The 17698-nt window shown below is 37.2% G+C and overlaps 1 protein-coding gene across 2 annotated transcripts in view; it reads left to right on the plus strand.

The window, feature by feature from the left end:
• Positions 1 to 17698, plus strand: part of PALS2 (protein associated with LIN7 2, MAGUK p55 family member) — a 61455-nt gene that overhangs the window by 34335 nt on the left and 9422 nt on the right. For both annotated transcript variants that reach the window (XM_063325028.1, XM_063325027.1), the window contains exons 3-10: positions 3284 to 3436; positions 9134 to 9286; positions 9810 to 10037; positions 11231 to 11362; positions 12696 to 12795; positions 13350 to 13418; positions 14461 to 14622; positions 17227 to 17429. In XM_063325028.1, the coding sequence (XP_063181098.1) occupies positions 3284 to 3436; positions 9134 to 9286; positions 9810 to 10037; positions 11231 to 11362; positions 12696 to 12795; positions 13350 to 13418; positions 14461 to 14622; positions 17227 to 17429 (1200 nt within the window). The remainder of the gene's footprint in view (positions 1 to 3283; positions 3437 to 9133; positions 9287 to 9809; positions 10038 to 11230; positions 11363 to 12695; positions 12796 to 13349; positions 13419 to 14460; positions 14623 to 17226; positions 17430 to 17698) is intronic.

The following is a 17698-nucleotide window of genomic DNA, read 5'->3' on the forward strand; positions in this document are numbered from 1 at the left end:
AGCATTTTTTTTCCTATCAGGAATTTTTGCGTTAATGGCCAATTACAATTGTGTGGAGTTTAATGACTAGCAGATGTAAAAACGTGCTTGTAATGGAAACAGACTCTTAACTATTAACTTCCTTTATCTAGAATGTGAAAGGTTTTAATTGTGTTCATGTGGCATGACCTCACTCATATTTTCTTTTGTAATTATTTCGGAATTAAACCCAAAAACTCAGTCCTAACCAGCAGAGCTAAATAAGGACAAGATCAAAACAACAACACATTTCAGGAAGTATGTGTAGTACATGTGCATCCATTTGTCTCTTAAAAATACATAAAACTGTTTTTTCTGTTAGAATAGATAGTTTTAACAGAATAGGCAGTTCTCAGGACCCTGAGATGGTCAGATTATTTAAGGAGATTCATTTCAGACCAGGCCAGAAATGTAAAAGCTTTTTCATTTTCCTTTATTAGTCAATTATTAAGACTAATCATTATGTAAAGTATCCCAAAAAGGACAAAAAGAAACTTAGGGAAGCATGCCATGAGCCATACAAGCTTATTTTTTCTTTTCAGTCAATGCAATAAGCATAGTAGTTAGTTTGTAATATTTTGCAATACAAAGTTCGGCTAATCATTTAAAATTGTGTTAAGTTCATTTGACGCTTTTTCTGTCTAGAATAAAGGCATCAAAGTAGAAATTACAGATTTTTTTTTTTTTTCAGATAGGGTTCTTCTACTGTACCTTTCCATTCTTTAGTGGGTGGTAGGGGAAAGGGGAAGTACTGTAATCACTGTAAAATGCATTTTCCTTCATTTACTGATGTTTATGCTCAATCCTAACTAGCCTTTAGAATTGTTATGCTTTTTTGAAAACAGTTGTTGAATTTGCAACATGCATGAATTTTACTCAGTTTTGCTACTGAACTGTCTTATCAAAATTTTCTTCTGGATTGTTAACTATTCTTTTGAACCTCAAAACTTTATCTTCTTTTCTACAGTCACAATATTGCTTTTAGTATTGTAGCAAAGCATACAGCATACCAACTGAATGCCTAACCCAGACCAAGGAAGCATCTTGAGAGTAATCTATAAACATTGAGACCAGTGTTTAGGATGTCAGACTGTTGAAGGCAGAAGCCTTATTATTTGAACATATGGCAAGTGTAATAAATATTGAGTGAATCAGAAGACTTAATTCAGTATCACTCTTTCTGAAATGATGAACTGAAATGAAAAAAAAAAAAATAATTGCAATATCTAAGTTAGGTATTCCTTTTTTTTTTTTAATTATTCATACCACTCCATATCCTGCAACTCCTCAACATATTACAGTATCAGAGGTTGTTGACTGATAAACTTCCAGTTTCCCAGTATATACATGGCCTGGATTTTTGGGTGAAGGGTGAGGATATTTGTATTTAGATTATACTCTCTGTTAGTGGTAGTATTTTAAAGAAAATAAGTGAGAAAGAAGGTAACCTGTATTCTCTAATCTTACACAGGTTTTGCAGTTGGAGTATGTTTAAAATTCAATAGATCTGTGTTTTCACTTGCTGTAAAAGTAAACTTTAAAAGAAGGATGTTGTTTATTGTATGTAGTGTGTATATAATAGCATTCCCTTATTAAGTAGAATGTGTGTAGGTGCCAAGCTTCTTATGACTTTGTAATCATGGTCATTTGGTTTGTGTGTGTTGGTGTCTGGGAATGCTTGAAATGTCTTTCTCTATGTTAAGTTAGCCTTTTCAGTGTTTGATCATCAGTCCTGCAGAAATACCATTTTATACATATGAAGTAGAAGTTAATACTTAGATAATTTCAGGAAATGAAGTTTTCTGGCTTTAGCAAAATTTTATTACAATATCTGCTTTAAAGCGCTAATAAGAAAGTAGATATGTGTGCATACCTTCAAATTATATATATGAGAAGTATATATACACAACTCACAAATATATCTGTTATTTGTTGTGTTTTTACATGACAAAGTGATTGTTCTTTTTTGAATTTCTTGTTGCTATGCTGTTGTAAATAACTCTTAATTGAGTGCTTTGAGAATCTTAGTTATTTTTGGCCTCCTGTTATTGTCTAATTTTATGATACAGCACTACCTGTAATAAATAAGTGAAGCATTCAGATTAATGAGATGTTTCTCTTGCAGCTCAAAGCTCCTACCTTTCAATGAATTTAAGTATCCACAGTGTTTAGGAAAGGATTACGTCTGCAGCAGTAGCTCTAGAAAGAGATAAAAAGTTATCACAGAATCACAGAATGGTTGAGGTTGGAAGGGATCTCTGGAGGGCATGCAACCCCCTGCCCAAGCAGGGTCACCTGGAGGTGGTTGCCTAGGACTGTGTCCAGATGGCTGTTGAATATCTCCAAGGAGGGAGACTCCAACCTCTCTGGGCAAACTGGGCCAGTGCTCAAGTCACCCTCGCAGTGGAAAAAAGGGTTTTATTATGTTTAGACAGAGACTCCTGTGTTTCAGTTTGAGCCCATTGCCTCCGGCCCTGTCACCAGGAAGCACTGAAAAGAGCCTGGCTCCGTCCTTTTTCGGGTATTTATACCCACTGATGAGATCCCACCCTGAGCCTTCTCTTCTTGAGGCTGAGCAGTCCCAACTCAGCCTTTCCTCAAATGTGAGGTGCTCCAGTCCCTTCATGATCTTCGTGGCACTTCACTGGACTCTCTCCAGTAGGTCCAAAATTGTACACAGTACTCCAGGTGTGGCCTCAGCAGTGCCCAGTAGAGCTTGACCTTCTGGCAGTGCTCTTCTTAATGCAGCTCAGGATACTGTTAGCCACCTTTTCTGCAGACTTTTCTTTAACATTTCCGTCACTTATGCAGACTTTCCTTTAGAATTTGCTGTTTTGAAGGTGTTTGAATGGGAGGAGCCTGGGGTAAATGCTTCTCTTGCAGATTTTTTTTTTTTTTTTTGAGCAGATCCCATAGTTCCTTTTTTGTCCTTCTTCTAGAAGGTGCACTTGTACTGGGTTCTGAAGCAGAAAAGGTCTGAGGCACTATATCATTGAGAGAGGACTATTTGGTGTATACAGCATAGAGGTTATAGGAAATAAGGACATACAAGCATCTCTGAAAGGTGCTGCTTATAAAGTTTGCTGGGTCATGTAGTTAAGCAAAATCCTTCATCAGTTACAAAGATAAAATATACAGATTGTACTATATGTCATTTTTCTGGCTCTCCTGCTAAAGGTTGCACCAAGAAATTATTTTAAAGGTTTATAAATTGGAACTAATTGAAACTTATTTACAGTATAGTCTCATATATTTAAACTTACAGGCTCATGAGCGACTGGAAGATTCTAAACTTGAGGCTGTCAGTGACAACAACCTGGAGTTGGTGAATGAAATTCTTGAAGACATCAGTCCCTTAGTAAATAAAGATGAGAATATTGCAGAATTGGTTGGAATACTCAAGGAGCCTCATTTTCAGGTGCCATCTTTTTACTGTATATTACCAACTTAACTGGATCAGTGTCCGCATATGGATCTAATAATAATAATGAAATAAAACCTGAACAGCAGCAAACTTTAATATGTAGGATTTTACTCCAAATGAAAGGTAAAGCAGAAGCCAAGTGGGGTTAAGAATGAGCATGATTTTATTCTTTGATATCACCTCAGGAATATCTTAACTCATTGTATTAAAATCCATTGGAGTTTCTGTTATAAATCTTGGACAAACATTTACTTCCTATATGTCTGGAGTTTCCATAACAATTCCCTGAAGGCTTCATCCTTAGCATTTCTGGGTGGTCTCTATCGGTACCTGATACTGACCAGTCTGCACTTGGTGACATGAATTGTGAAAACTAATAATGCTGTATTCCTGGCCCTATTTTTTCTGTCTTTTAACCAATATTTTCATCTACTTGAGAACCTTACTGCTTATCCTATAGTAGCTTTGTTTCTTTAAAAGACTTTGATAAAGGCCTTTTGGAAATTGATCTATATTATCAACTGTAACTGCCTTGCTGCCATGCTTGGTTACTCTTTCATGACTTCCCTTTAATAAAGTGTGTTGATGTTTTCCCGTGATCTGTTTTGGCTAATCATTCTGGTTTTTATGGAAACTCTTCTAACTTGTTTAGTATCAACATCAGACTTACTGGTTTGCAGTTTGTTGACTCTTCCTTGGAACCCATTTTAAAAATTCATGTGATGATTATTGCATGCTATGAACAAGATTGTGTGCTGCTGCTTTCACTATACTGTTGAGTGAGTCATGGGTATTTAAGAGAAGTAAGCCATTTCTAGAGCTCCCTACTTCATTTGCTGCAAAACCTGGATGGTACAGAAAGAATTAGGTGTGAAAGGAAGAGGAAAAAAAATCCGAAACAGCTTTAAGTTGTTGGGGTTTTTTTTTTATTTTATTTTTAAGTGCCTGTTGTGAGTCTCATTTGCAGAAACAATGACCAGTTTTGGCTGCTGCATACAGGCAAAAAGCAGCTAGCTACTTACTTTTTCAAAGTAGATCTGATGTGATTCAGTTTGGAAGCCTAAAATTTGTAGGTTTTGGCCCTTAATTTTGTGCTTCCATTCTCCAGCTGGAGGCAGGCAACAAAGACAACTGAGGCCAGAGTAGTATAGTTTTGATTAAGTGTTTTTATTTAACTGATATTGTAGTTATGACCTCTCTAGAAGAGCTGCTAGGAAAATTTGCATGCCAAAATATGCATACAATATTCTTTCTAACACTTGAGGAGGCGCTCTCTCTCTCTCTCTCTCTCTGAAAAGGAAACAGAAAATTAGCTAAATACACGGGAGACAAGTGCTATCTTTCTGCCTCATTTGGTGTGAGGAGGCATGTTCCAAACTCTGCAAGAAGGGACCTGGAAGGAAGGAAGGAAAGGAAGGAAGGAAGGAAGGAAGGAAGGAAAAATACAATGTCATTTGTAATTATAGAAAATGTAATTTGCATCTTTCTCCAGTTCAGTAAATATGTAAACAAGCCACTTTGACTTGACGCTTTTAAAGTTTCATGGACACTATTATGTAACTGTTTTAGAGGCAGATTCTGTGTTTTACAAATGAATGGTGCCGCTTTATCAAGGCATCATCTTACACTTGTAACCTGCCTCGGAGTACAAGTATCAAATGTGGTATACAAGTCATCAGTGCTATAGCTTATTTGAATTTATCATTTAGTGCCAAAAATACTGAATTAGAGAACTTAATTTCTTTTGCACATTTTTATAGAAGAACAGTGGGGAGGGACTGGCTTCTGGACTACAGGTGCATGTATGGTTATACATTACATTTGACTGTCTGTTCCCTCCTTTTTCTCATTTCTCCGTTCATTCCTATATTTTTCTTCCCTTCTACTTTTTACCCTTTTTAGTTTTAACAGAACTTTTAAGGGGTCAACGTGTGGAAGATACTAAGTTCTTCTGAGTTTCACAGTACTGGCTAGCCATCAGGCCAGTTGGTATCAAAGAGCCATCTGGCACATATAGTGCATAGAAAAGGCTATAGGAAGTCTTACCAGACAGTAACTGGAGAGCAGAAGAGAGGAATGGGAAGAGACGTTGCCTTCAGGGAAGAGGGAGGAGTTGAAAGTATCACACAGCTGGAGGGGTTAAACATGCAGAAGAATCACTTGTGCTGCTTATGGAAGAACTTGTTAAGTTACTTTCACCTTTCCAAGAATTATGCAAGCCATTCATCCCAAATATTACATTCTGCTGGCAATAAAATACTTAATCTGAAAAGCAGCCAATATTTTCTTCTAATAGTTAGCTTTATAACAGCTAATCATACCTTGAAAATGTTTCATTTAGAAAGTGATCTTAAGTTCTCTCCTAGATGGATCTTAATTTATAGGGTTATTTTTCCCACATGTTCATGCCTCCTTAATAGCCCCTCTGATTTCTCTAAGATCTTAAATGATTTCCTGCCTTTTCCAGAACGGCCTTTAAAAATGTATTCTTTTCACATGTACATTAGGGGCCTGTATTCCATTTATTAAGCTCTAATATTTAGACGGTGTTATCAGAGAAGACTAGCACATATTTAGTGCATAAAAAAGGAACAGAAATATTTTAAGTACTTTTGAGGCCTGAAATGTTAGGAAATGAGTCCTGAATTCAAGACCATAGATTGTTCTGCTCTTAGGTATTCCCCCCAACTCCTGCCCCCAAGTGGTAGTTTAATTGTTCCATTGGATCACAGTTGGAGAAAGTTACCATATAGGGCAGGCAATGCTTAATAACATATACAGATTGTGCTGAGAATTTTTTTTTGGAAAAACAAACTTTGACTTTGAACTTGGCTTCAGCACTGTAGCGGGCCTTGGATGTTTCATGTTTCTCTGTTTACTGCATTTTCAATTACTGTCAAATAAGAATAGCCACAGAAAACTACTGTAAAGAAGTCAATATATTCTAAATTTATGGATTACTTTATGACAGTATTTTGCACAAAGGGGCCGTACTGTCTGCCACAGGACTGTATGTCCATTGTGTGGGATATCTCTTGTGATATGCAGAGAGTTCTTCTAAATGGCTTATTCCAGAAACCTTGTTGTTTTTTCCATGATATCCTCTCTACAGTTACCCAGTCCTGGATAGTCAGCTGATCCTGTTTACATGCTTTATGGAGGAAACTTTGAACCATTTTATGGTTGTTGATTATTCAGTCCATGTTGTTTTGCAGACTTTGGCAGTGGTTTTATAAGTGTTCTAGCACCAGTATGGGAAAGGAGAGATTGGAGAGGAGCTCTGGAGTTGCAGGAGCACAAGATACTACGTTTTCTGAAACCATAAACAAGTAAAGTTCATGCAAATGTATTTCTCAGATCACTCAACCGTATTACTGAAATAAGAAAGTAACTGAGCGACATAAAATGTTGGAGAGTAGTCTGGCAGTGGATACAGACGCATGGCCTCTGTTGCCAGGTGGCTTTGTCTAAGGGTTCTTCAGGACCATATATACTGTGACCTGGCTGGCTGGAAACAGTCTTGTAAAACTGGTATAGATTCCTGAGTTTCAGAACCGAGAGTTCGATATGGGAAGGTAGTAAATTAACTATGGCTTCTTTTAGGAAACCAATAACTACTTTTCTTAAAGAAACCTTTTATAATTGTGGGCAGAAATGTTGATAGTCCTTGATAATCCTTCTGTGACTCAGCCGTTATGTAAATAGCCAGTAGAAGATTTTGTGATGGTTAAGTAGTAGTTGAAAGAATTCATGCTTATCCATAAAACTGAGTGAATAAATAGTCAGAATGCGGAATGAGATCAGATTTAAGAAATGAAGAATCTTACAGAGCGTGTTAATATGAAAAGGATGACACATACTCTTAGATTAGTAGTCTTTTTTTGACTGTGGATCAGATTATAATTCATAAATTATATGACTATTAAGGGCAGGTAGCTCTACAAGCATGGTTATGTGTAAGGCTCCATGAGAAATCTAGTGGTTTGTGGCCAGAAAGTTTGGGAACAATTTGTTCTAGCATGTGACCAAAAGAGAAAACTGGAAGTATCATGCTGGTGTATCTGCTTGGTTTTGTCAGTGGTAATGCGTTAAAATGTGTAATTGATGCTAGTTGTTTTCATTTTGGAAATGTAGAAAGATCCAAAGATGTTGCTTGCAAACATTGGCAGAGAGAGAGATCTGTTCTCCTGGTTTCTGAATTGGATGTGTCTTGGATAATGAAGAATTAGAAATTGCAACCATCTGACAGCTGCTTGATTTTAATAAATGATTGGTTTTCCTATTTAATTTGATTTGGTTTATGTCCACAGTATCAGAGCAGCCACAATAAGCAGCTGTCTTTACAGTCTTAATGGCAGGGGCAGCATCGGTGAATTAGTACCTCCTTCTAACCTCAATTTGAAGTCTCAGCAGGGCCATTGTGTAATGGGCAGATTAAAATGACTGTTCAGGTTTGTGACACTTTGAGGGCTTGCATGTTGAGCTTAGCACTAAACTAATAAGGTTGCATAACTTTTAGGTCAGAGGTGGCTTACAGAAGGATGGAGCAGACTGCATTGCAAATTTTTCAGATTTGTTTAAATGTTTTCAGCTCACTTGCTCTGCTTTCTAGTAGTTTGCTGTCTTCCTCTGGCATGTGCATGTCGCTATCAGTGATGGTCCCTATGGTGTCTTCTCTTTTTAGCTGCTTATTTGACACCAGTCAGTGATCTGACTTAAGACCGTATCTCATCAGGTCACTGTTTGAAACAAAGCTATGTTGTTTGAGGCCTAGAAGGCATCTCCTCTATTTGCTTCTTTTCTTCTTTCTGTATCTGTCAGTGAGACTCTCTGTGCTATAGGATCCTTTATCTTGAACTACCGCATATGGTGGCTATAGGATGCCACTTTTCCTCTTTAAGACAGAAAGTCTCCACTGTCTAGAACTTCACAAGTTTGATCTTGTTTTACCTGTATGTATTGTCTTATAAATCTTTTCTTTAAATCTTAAAGTATTTTTATGAGAAAATCAAGTCTAAATTTCATTGCCTTGCAAAGATGTTTATACTTATTTGGATCTCCTCCTTTTGCTTTGTATTTATGTATGTGGACTGGTGAAAACACCATTAACTGTAAGGTCCGAGCTCTTGTCTTCCAGAAAGTTAATTCTGTCAACTTAGATTCATTTGGTCATAGAATTCTGCCTTGGCTTTATGCAAGCAGAAAGCACTCATTTTGCAGATTGCTGGAAATCCTTGCATACCTGTAATTATCCAAATTACCGTGGAGGAAAATTTTGTTACATTAAACACAAGTATCTAATAATGAGTTATCTTCATATTTTTTGCAGTGGGTTGTTTGTTTACTTTAATCATTTGCTCAGATACTGTCTCAGTAGGTGAAAGGCAATATTAGGTACTCTTTTTTCCATCTTCTTCCCTGCATGATCACACATTCCTGACGCATTCATTACGTTTTTCCTATACTTCTGTGAGAAGTATTTGTATTTACAAAAGAGAGCGTATTTGCCAGGACAGTAGGCTTATCAGTCCATGTGAGTACTTGAATGTCAGTTTTTGCTCCATTCTATGTGAAGTTAAGAGTTTTATGATCTGATCCCAAAAGGGCAGATTCAGTGGTTATTCAGCACTAAATCCTTTTGCAAATTGTTATTTCATCATTTTAAAAAAGGCTTTTTCTGTTCCTTTGCAGTCACTCTTGGAAGCACATGATATTGTGGCTTCAAAATGTTACGATTCTCCTCCTTCTAGCCCAGAAGTCAATAATTCTTCAGTGAACAACCAGATTGTTCCAGTAGATGCTATTCGTATCCTTGGAATTCACAAAAGAGCAGGAGAACCACTGGTAAGTAATTGAAGATGAGTAAGTCTTTAATTTAAAAGTGCAAGTGAAAACATTTGCGCGTGCCTGATTTCTATGTTTTAATTATTTCCGTAATGTTGTGTCATTTAGTGGGTGATAGGATCAGTATGGAGAGGTTGAAATAAGAAGATACTTGTATATTGTCCATCCTGTTCTCTTTAAAAAAATTATGGGATAGTGAATAAGCAGTCATTAGGCTGAATGACTTGCTAGCATAACTGACTAACACAACATCTGTTTGGTCCTGATAGAAAATGACAGTATTGCATGCAGTCAAGAACAATACAGTCATTGTTCACTCGCATGAAAACCTTGTCTGAAAGTACTTTTGTGTCACCTGGCGATTATCTGTGAATTAAGGACTCTTACGCTGTAGTAACTATTACTGTCTGTTTTCATTGGGGTGGATAGAATATCCCAGAGCTGTATATCTTTGCCTGAGATAATGGTAAAATGAAATTGAAATTCAAACAATGGTAAACTGGGTGTCATGTACCTCTTTCAGGGTGTTACGTTTAGAGTTGAGAACAATGATCTGGTAATAGCACGAATTCTTCATGGCGGAATGATAGATCGACAAGGTCTTCTGCACGTAGGTGACATTATTAAAGAGGTGAATGGCCATGAGGTTGGAAACAATCCAAAGGAATTGCAGGAACTGCTGAAAAATATTAGTGGCAGTGTCACTCTGAAGATTCTCCCCAGCTACAGAGATACTGTTATTCCTCAACAGGTCAGTAGCACGTTTCTAACAATTCTATCAAAAGTGCTTCTGCTTGGTACTTTATTGCATAAGATTATTTTAAGATTTTGGATTAGACATGTTTTGATTATTTTGTGTATTTAATGCTAGCAGGATGGATAAAATATAGATACCTGTGTTCACCTTTAACTACATTTTGGAAATGGGTTTATTCAGAAGATTAATACCGTGCCTAGTATGCCTGCTTAAAAAATTCTAATTAGTATCTAAGATTGATAAGCATTTGTTTACTACATATAAAGCCAGTTTCTTTGACATCCTGCGACCTCTGATGACCTAGTCACAATCACAGTAAACTGCAGTGAACTGCATGTGTTGGTATCATGATCAGTGTCCAAGTAATCTGTTTCATAGAATTCAGAAACACATTGAATTCAACGGATGAGCTTGAACTCGCTGACTTAAGGAGGAACTTGCATGGTGGCTATTGCTTATCCTTTTGTTGTTGCTGCAGGCAGTTGGTTTCTCCACTGCAGAAGTAACTTGTTGCTCTAAATCAGTGCATTTGAAACACCTTACAAGACAGTCCTTCAGGTAGTGGGTCTCAATGCCCGTGACTATAATAGACTATGCTTACATTGAGGACATGCTGAGGGAATGGGCTCTATTTGGGGCAGGTGGGCTGCTTCCTTTGCCCCCCAGCCTGGTAGAGAAAAAGTCAAAGATGTTTCCAGTCTGCTGGTGCAACTTACTGGTTCTTCCCCTGCATCAAAATTGAGTTCCAAGCAGTCGCATATCCTGTTTGTTTCAAAACACTGAGTTCATGGTGAAATCAATTCTTAAGATTCCACAAGCCTTGAATACAGTGTTCTCATTCTGAGATTTTTTTATATTTTTAAGTAATTTAAAGTCAGAATACAAATTGAGTTGTATATACCAAAATGCAAAAATGAGTGTTTTGTAATACATTGTCCAAATAGAACAGCTGTTTTTTTATTTTTATCATGAAGCTCCTTGAGCCAAGGTTTGCACTGCTGATTATTCTATTCTCTCAGCTGGTATATGCCAGTTTTTCCCATAGATTGTGTTTTACTCGCCAAATGCAACTTCGATCGTGTCAAACCTTTTATGCTGTAGGTAAAGACATTACTTCAGTTTGACAGATAAATTAGTAAGAACGTATTTTATAATGTTTAAGCTTTGTAAATTTTTACATATTTCAGGTTTTTGTGAAGTGTCATTTTGATTACAATCCATATAATGACAACCTCATCCCATGCAAAGAAGCAGGTCTGAAATTTTCTAAAGGAGAAATTCTTCAGATTGTAAACCGGGAAGATCCAAATTGGTGGCAGGTCGGTAAAAAGATTAAAAAAATAAAATATAAACCTGAAAAGTTTCACTAGTTGCCTTAATAATAAACTCTTTAAATTATGTTCTACTTCCATGTAACAGTAGATGTGCAAAAAAATATTTACACTGCAATATATTACACTGTTAATTTCTAGATATTAACGGTTGAAATACTAGAGAAAATTGAATGGTATAAATTGTATATGTAACACTCATTTTCCTATTACTGCTATTTATTTGTCTTTCTTCTTACATCATAAGCCTAGACATTCTAAAATCAGTTTAAGTGGACAATTCCTAGCAGAAAGTCTTAGGTTGACTGTGAATTGTGGTAAGCCTTCCCTGGCAGTGGCTGTGGAAGAAGTGGACCCTGTCCTGAGCGCTCAGAGTTGAGGAGAGAGAGGGGAGTTAACCCTGTGGATTTGAAGAGGGGTGAGACATAGGTATTTGGAGAAGCTGTATCTTTTATTTCCACAGTGGTGGTTGATGTCTGTGAGCTGTAACATGCATGTTCATAATCCAAGTGTTTGGCACTATTTCAAGTATGAACAGTTCACCCTGCTTTAAGGTCATATTCAGTCCTTCAGTAGAAATGTAATCCAGTCTTACCCTATCTTTATTTTTTGTAAGACTTTATACATGCAATTAAGCATTACCAGTGCCTTTGAAAGTGGGACAAGTGGTCCTGTAAGAAACGTTTCTCAACTGAGACAGATACTCAAAATTGCAAGTGGCAGTGGCAATCTAGGCAAAGAGTTTAGCACTATTAATTTCCCTTTCTACCCTTAAATTGCTCACCCTTTTGCTAGATAACAAGGAATAGTGAGCCAGTTGTTACTTGAGGGCAATATATATATGACTTCTTTAAAAGCAACAAAAATACTTGAATATACATCAACAACCGTTGCTGAATTCTGTTGCTTGTCAGTGACAGTAATAACAGAAAGAGACTAAAAAGTGTGAGGGAAGACAGAAAATTTATTACTGCTGAGTTAATTAGTTTCAGGAGTTAGACACTCCAAAACTCTGGAGTAGTTTGACATTTAGCTTGCATTCTGTCTTCTGTGTTGCTTTTCAAATTCTCCAGTTGTAGCCTGTGGGAGTCCAGGGGAAATCAATCTTAAACACTCGATCGGTGGCAAAAATGAAATGAGTTAAACCAATATAGTGAGTTGCAAGTATTGCTATGCAGATCATGCCACTGAGAAAAAAAGTAAAATGCATCAATACTTACCATTGAGAAACTCTGGCAGTGTGAAAGTCACTCAACACCACCTTGATGAGAAAAATGCTTCTGATAAGTAACCTGTGATTTTCTGCACCCACCCCCCCCAGGCTAGTCATGTCAAAGAAGGAGGAAGTGCGGGGCTTATTCCTAGCCAGTTCTTGGAAGAGAAGAGAAAGGCCTTTGTTAGGAGGGACTGGGACAACTCAGGTGAGATTTAATGAATTTCAGGCATAGATTCTTCTCTGCCTCCATTTGTTTTGCTTTTCCTGCCTTCACAGATACTAGAAAACTAATGTGTGAGAATACACAAAATATTGCGAAACACTGATTATTATATTTTGGCTTTGACTGAAGGACAAAGGCTAAAGTCTATGCTTAGTCTTCGCAGATACCTGAATCAGTTTTGCCACCTGCTGATGAAAAGCTATATGAGGTGGGAAAGGCATAAGAATTAGCTCTCTTTCTTTTAAATTATATTTTTATAGTATTCACTGAAAGTTAATAAATTAAACATGTTTGATGGATTTTTCTGCTGCTTTTTACAAAGCTTTCTAGGAAAATTAACTTTTTCTCTGTGTTTGATTCTTACCATACCATTTGATGTGTATGAAAATAGATGTGATCTTCTGCCATAGAGTATATAAAATTCTACAATAGTCCTTGTAGATTTAATAAGGTTAAATTGAATATGTTAATGTAAATAAGCCTTGGAAAAATACGTTTAACAAAAATTATGAGTTTGTCTCAATTTTTATTTCTAGGGCCTTTCTGCGGAACGATAAGCAGCAAAAAAAAGAAAAAAATGATGTATCTCACTACAAGAAATGCAGGTATCTCTTAATATTACATATGAATCAAAGTTCTCTAGGCTTCTAAACTTGCGGAGTCTAGTGTTTCCAGAGCTGAAAGACTTGCAGTAAAATATATGATTATAAATTTGATAGGTCAGGTGGTTTTTATGGTTTAAAAGCAATAGTGGCCAGTGGAGATATGGTGGTGCTGAGTCCATCTTTTGGTAGGTGGAAGTCAGAAAAACTGTGAGTTAAAAGAGAAGGAAAAAAAAAGTCAAAGCTTTATTGCCAGCAGGCTGAAGGATGTGATCCTTCCCCTCTACTCAGCACTGGTGAGGCCACACCTGAAGTGTACTGGGCTCCTCCACAGTGCAAGAGATACATGGACACATGAAGATGATGAAGGGACTGGAACATCCCTCCTGTGAGCAAAGGCTGAGAGAGCTGGGACTGCTCAGTCCGGAGAAGAGAAGGCTTTGGGAGGGTTCTCATCAACGGATATAAATACCTGAAGGGAGGGTGCAAAGAACCAGGCGCTTTTCAGAGGAGCCCAGTGAAGGGAGCAGAGGCAACAAGCAACAATGCAGGAGATTCGCTCTGAGCATCAAGAAACACTTTTTCCACCATCAGGGTGACTTGAGCACTGGCCCAGTTTGCCCAGAGAGGTTGTGGAGTCTTCCGTCTTGGAGATATTCCACAGCCATCTGGACACGGTCCTGGGCAACCATCTCCAGTTAGCCCTCCTTGAGCAGGAGGGTTGGACCAGGTGACTTGCAGAGGTCCCTTCCAACCTCAACCATTCTGTGAAAGCTCACTAATTGTTAATGACAGTTTTCTCATTCTGATTCAATGTCAAATTTTCTCCTTTGAAGTAAAGGTAATAATCTGACCTTATGCTGTCCATGAAGGGGTTTATTCCCATACCAATTTAAAGCAAGAAAGCTTTTATCAGACTTGATGCCCTTTGAGTACTATTTATATTCACATGTGGTGTGTTGATATATAGCAGGACTGCTTAAATTTTTTTTCTTAAAGTACTGACTGTGTATTAACTATTATTTTTGTACATTTGTCAATATAGAATTTGATCGTCATGAAATCCAGATCTATGAGGAAGTAGCAAAAATGCCTCCTTTTCAGAGGAAGACACTGGTCTTAATTGGGGCCCAAGGAGTGGGGCGAAGGAGTTTGAAGAACAGGTTTATAGTACTGAATCCTACCAGATTTGGAACAACAGTGCCATGTAAGTTTTGTCGCCATTCCTATTGTAATATCCTGCTGTGAGTCTCTGATTATCTGGAAAATACCTGATATTTATCCCAGTGATTCAGGGTAGGAGTAATTTTGTCACAGTATAAAAGTTGTATAGAGTGGGAAAAGAAAAAGGTTCTTCGTCTTCTCAGACAACTGAACTAACATATGATGACAGTGAAAATATTTGCAACTAGCAATTAAATGTTACTGATGCTGCAGAAGAGCTATTTTTGCATGTGCAGTGTTTCAGTCTGCTATGTTTCTTCAGTGAAAGTCAGCATCAGTTACTGAGGGGATTCTAGAAGTTTCCTTGTAGTCTTCTGTGATGAATAGCCAGTGGAGTTTCTCAGGTCTGCTGTTTAGTTTTCCATCTGTAGAAGCACCCTAGGTATTATAAATTGTTACTTCAGTATTAGAAATGTAGGGAAAAGCAACAAACTTCCAGTAAAACTGAAGTGTTTGTGATCTCCACGATTTGTGTGATAGTCTGATGTTTTAATACATCTAGCCTCAAGCCCAGGATCTTTTTCTCCCTGTCAAGTTCAGAAAAAACCTCCTCCCTCACTGAAGTTTTCTTTTCTTGCCTTCCTTCCACATAGTTACTTTGCTCATTCACAAGATCTTTATTTTTTTTAACTCCCCCCAGTATGACTGCTGACCAGAGAAATCTCCCCTAGCTACTTACTATTCTCCTCCTGCAACCTGCTTTTCACAGTTTCAAAACCAGTCTGTGCCTTTCTGTTTTCAGTGGGCAAGGAGTAGATCTGATAATAGGGGAGGAGGGACAGGTCTTAAAGATAAATTGTGCAACATGAGAAAACCAGTTTCTGTAATTTGCTGAATCTCTAACGCCAAAACCAGCCAGGGCTCTAAGAATTGGTATGTGTGACTGATAACAATGTTGACTTCTCAGGGCTACTTTTTAAAGAAATCCTCCCCTGTGTGAATCTCATTATTTTATATTGGCAAAACAGTAAGAAACTTTTTATTACTTCTAAAATTCTTTATTCCCTTTTTAAAAAGCCCTCAGAATTACTGGTTTCTCTAAAATGCTATATAGATGCTTAAATATATATAAGTAATGCAACGCAGTGATAAAATGCTTTCGCTTGGAGCTCTTGAACACCCTTCAAAGGCATAAAAATTAACTTTTCCAACCTATCAATCTGACAATCTACTCATGCGCATGCAGTACATAGTTATTGTACATAGAATATCCTCTCTACTTTAGATTTAGATTTTAAGTAGGATAATCAGTAATCTTAGTTGGGCTCGATTTCTCTGATCAGAAGAAAATTCTCATGGTTATTCACAAACGAATATGTGGGGGGAGGGTTGGTTTTTTGTTTTTGTTTTTTAAATGGCTGAATCGGATCCATTTTGCTATGGGGAGAAGCACGTCCTTGGTGTTGAGCTCTAATCTATCAGATGGTGCTGTGTTCTTTTTCTTCAGCATGGATAGCCGAACTCATCTTCTTGCTGTAAACTGTTAAAGCTCATTCTCCAGAATTTATTTCAAACTGATAAGATTTATTTGTATTGTATTAACAATTATAGTTTTCATCTTTCTATAGAATCTTGGCTAAAACTAGATGTTCTAGTAATAACGCTTATTGCTAATGGCTTCAGAAGATCATTTCTCCTGGAACGTGCATTTTCTGTAATGCTGAAGTTGATAGGAATTACTGGAAGGGGGAGAATGCTTTCCACTTGTGTTACCAAGTTGCACCAAGTGGTGATACGGCACTAAGTGGTGATACAAGTATTAACAAAGGGATCCATTCACTCTTATGTTTAATATATTCTAGAGTTCAAATCTAATTAAATGCAAGTAGTGGGCAGATAATATGACAATAGGACAGCAAAGTGGGTAATAAGCTGATTTTTTTTATTATTAAATTTTATTTATTTTCACTTTCTTGCTTAAATAATGTCTGTACTGCACAGTCTAGCCAATACCCAAGATAGCTGCTAATGTTTTACTTAATTATTTGCTTTAATCTCTCTGCGGTGAATTTACCTTGCTTTAAAAAGGGTAAGTTGTCCTGGAAGGCAGCATTAGCTGCACTCCACTAAAATTGTGCTACGGTGGCCGGGCTTCTGATATTTAAGCTGATTTTCTTTAGAGCTAGCTCAGGTAATTCTACCCCGAATAACAGGGCAAAGTGTGTGCTAAAGTCTGGGAGATGGGTTGGAGCAGATTTTGATGTGTGCTCAGTCATTTTCGGAAGTACGTTTGGCATTTGAGAGTTAAATTTCCATTTGATTTCCAAGTCACTTAAATAACTATTTTATTAAGTGAATAATCAAAAAGAAGATATGAAAGAGCATTGTATATGGTGTGAAGGAGTAATAGAAAGGAAATAAGCAAATGGGTGGGTAAGCAACAGGAAAGAATAAAAATAAAGGGAACAGGAGGGGCTCAGTTTGGAAACTTGCACTACAGCAATTGATTAATCTGTATATGGAGCAATTATAGTTGTATATTAATGTGTATTATACTCTCCCTAACTTCATAGGCAGCCCGGTGTCCTATTTGTATTCCAAATATAAAAAGAAAACATTCAGTTTATATTTTAATTTTTTTGTTTAGTTACTTCACGAAAGCCAAGGGATGATGAAAAGGATGGGCAAGCGTACAGATTTGTGTCACGAGCTGAAATGGAGATGGATATCAAAGCTGGCAGATATTTAGAGCATGGAGAATATGAAGGAAATCTTTATGGCACCAAAATTGATTCCATCCTTGAAGTTGTTCAGACAGGAAGGACCTGCATCTTGGACGTGAATCCACAGGTATATCATTTATAATGTTACACTACAAGTGTAGGAATGTAACGTTGCAGAGATCTGCCTTTACATTTGAAGGCTTCTTATCTGGTTTCGAGATTACAGTATTAACTGGGTTCTTGCATTTGTGGCACTGAGTTGGAATGAGTTAGAAAGATGGAATTAAAAACAACTTAGATTCTGTATGGAAGAGGAGTCTTGCAGAGGAGTAAATAATCTTTTTAGCCAAGGAAAGAATGATGTTGAGCATTTCAAAAGGCAGCATAGGAGTTTCT

This window comes from Chroicocephalus ridibundus, chromosome 2, assembly GCF_963924245.1.
Source record: "Chroicocephalus ridibundus chromosome 2, bChrRid1.1, whole genome shotgun sequence".
Taxonomy (NCBI): Eukaryota; Metazoa; Chordata; class Aves; order Charadriiformes; family Laridae; genus Chroicocephalus; species Chroicocephalus ridibundus.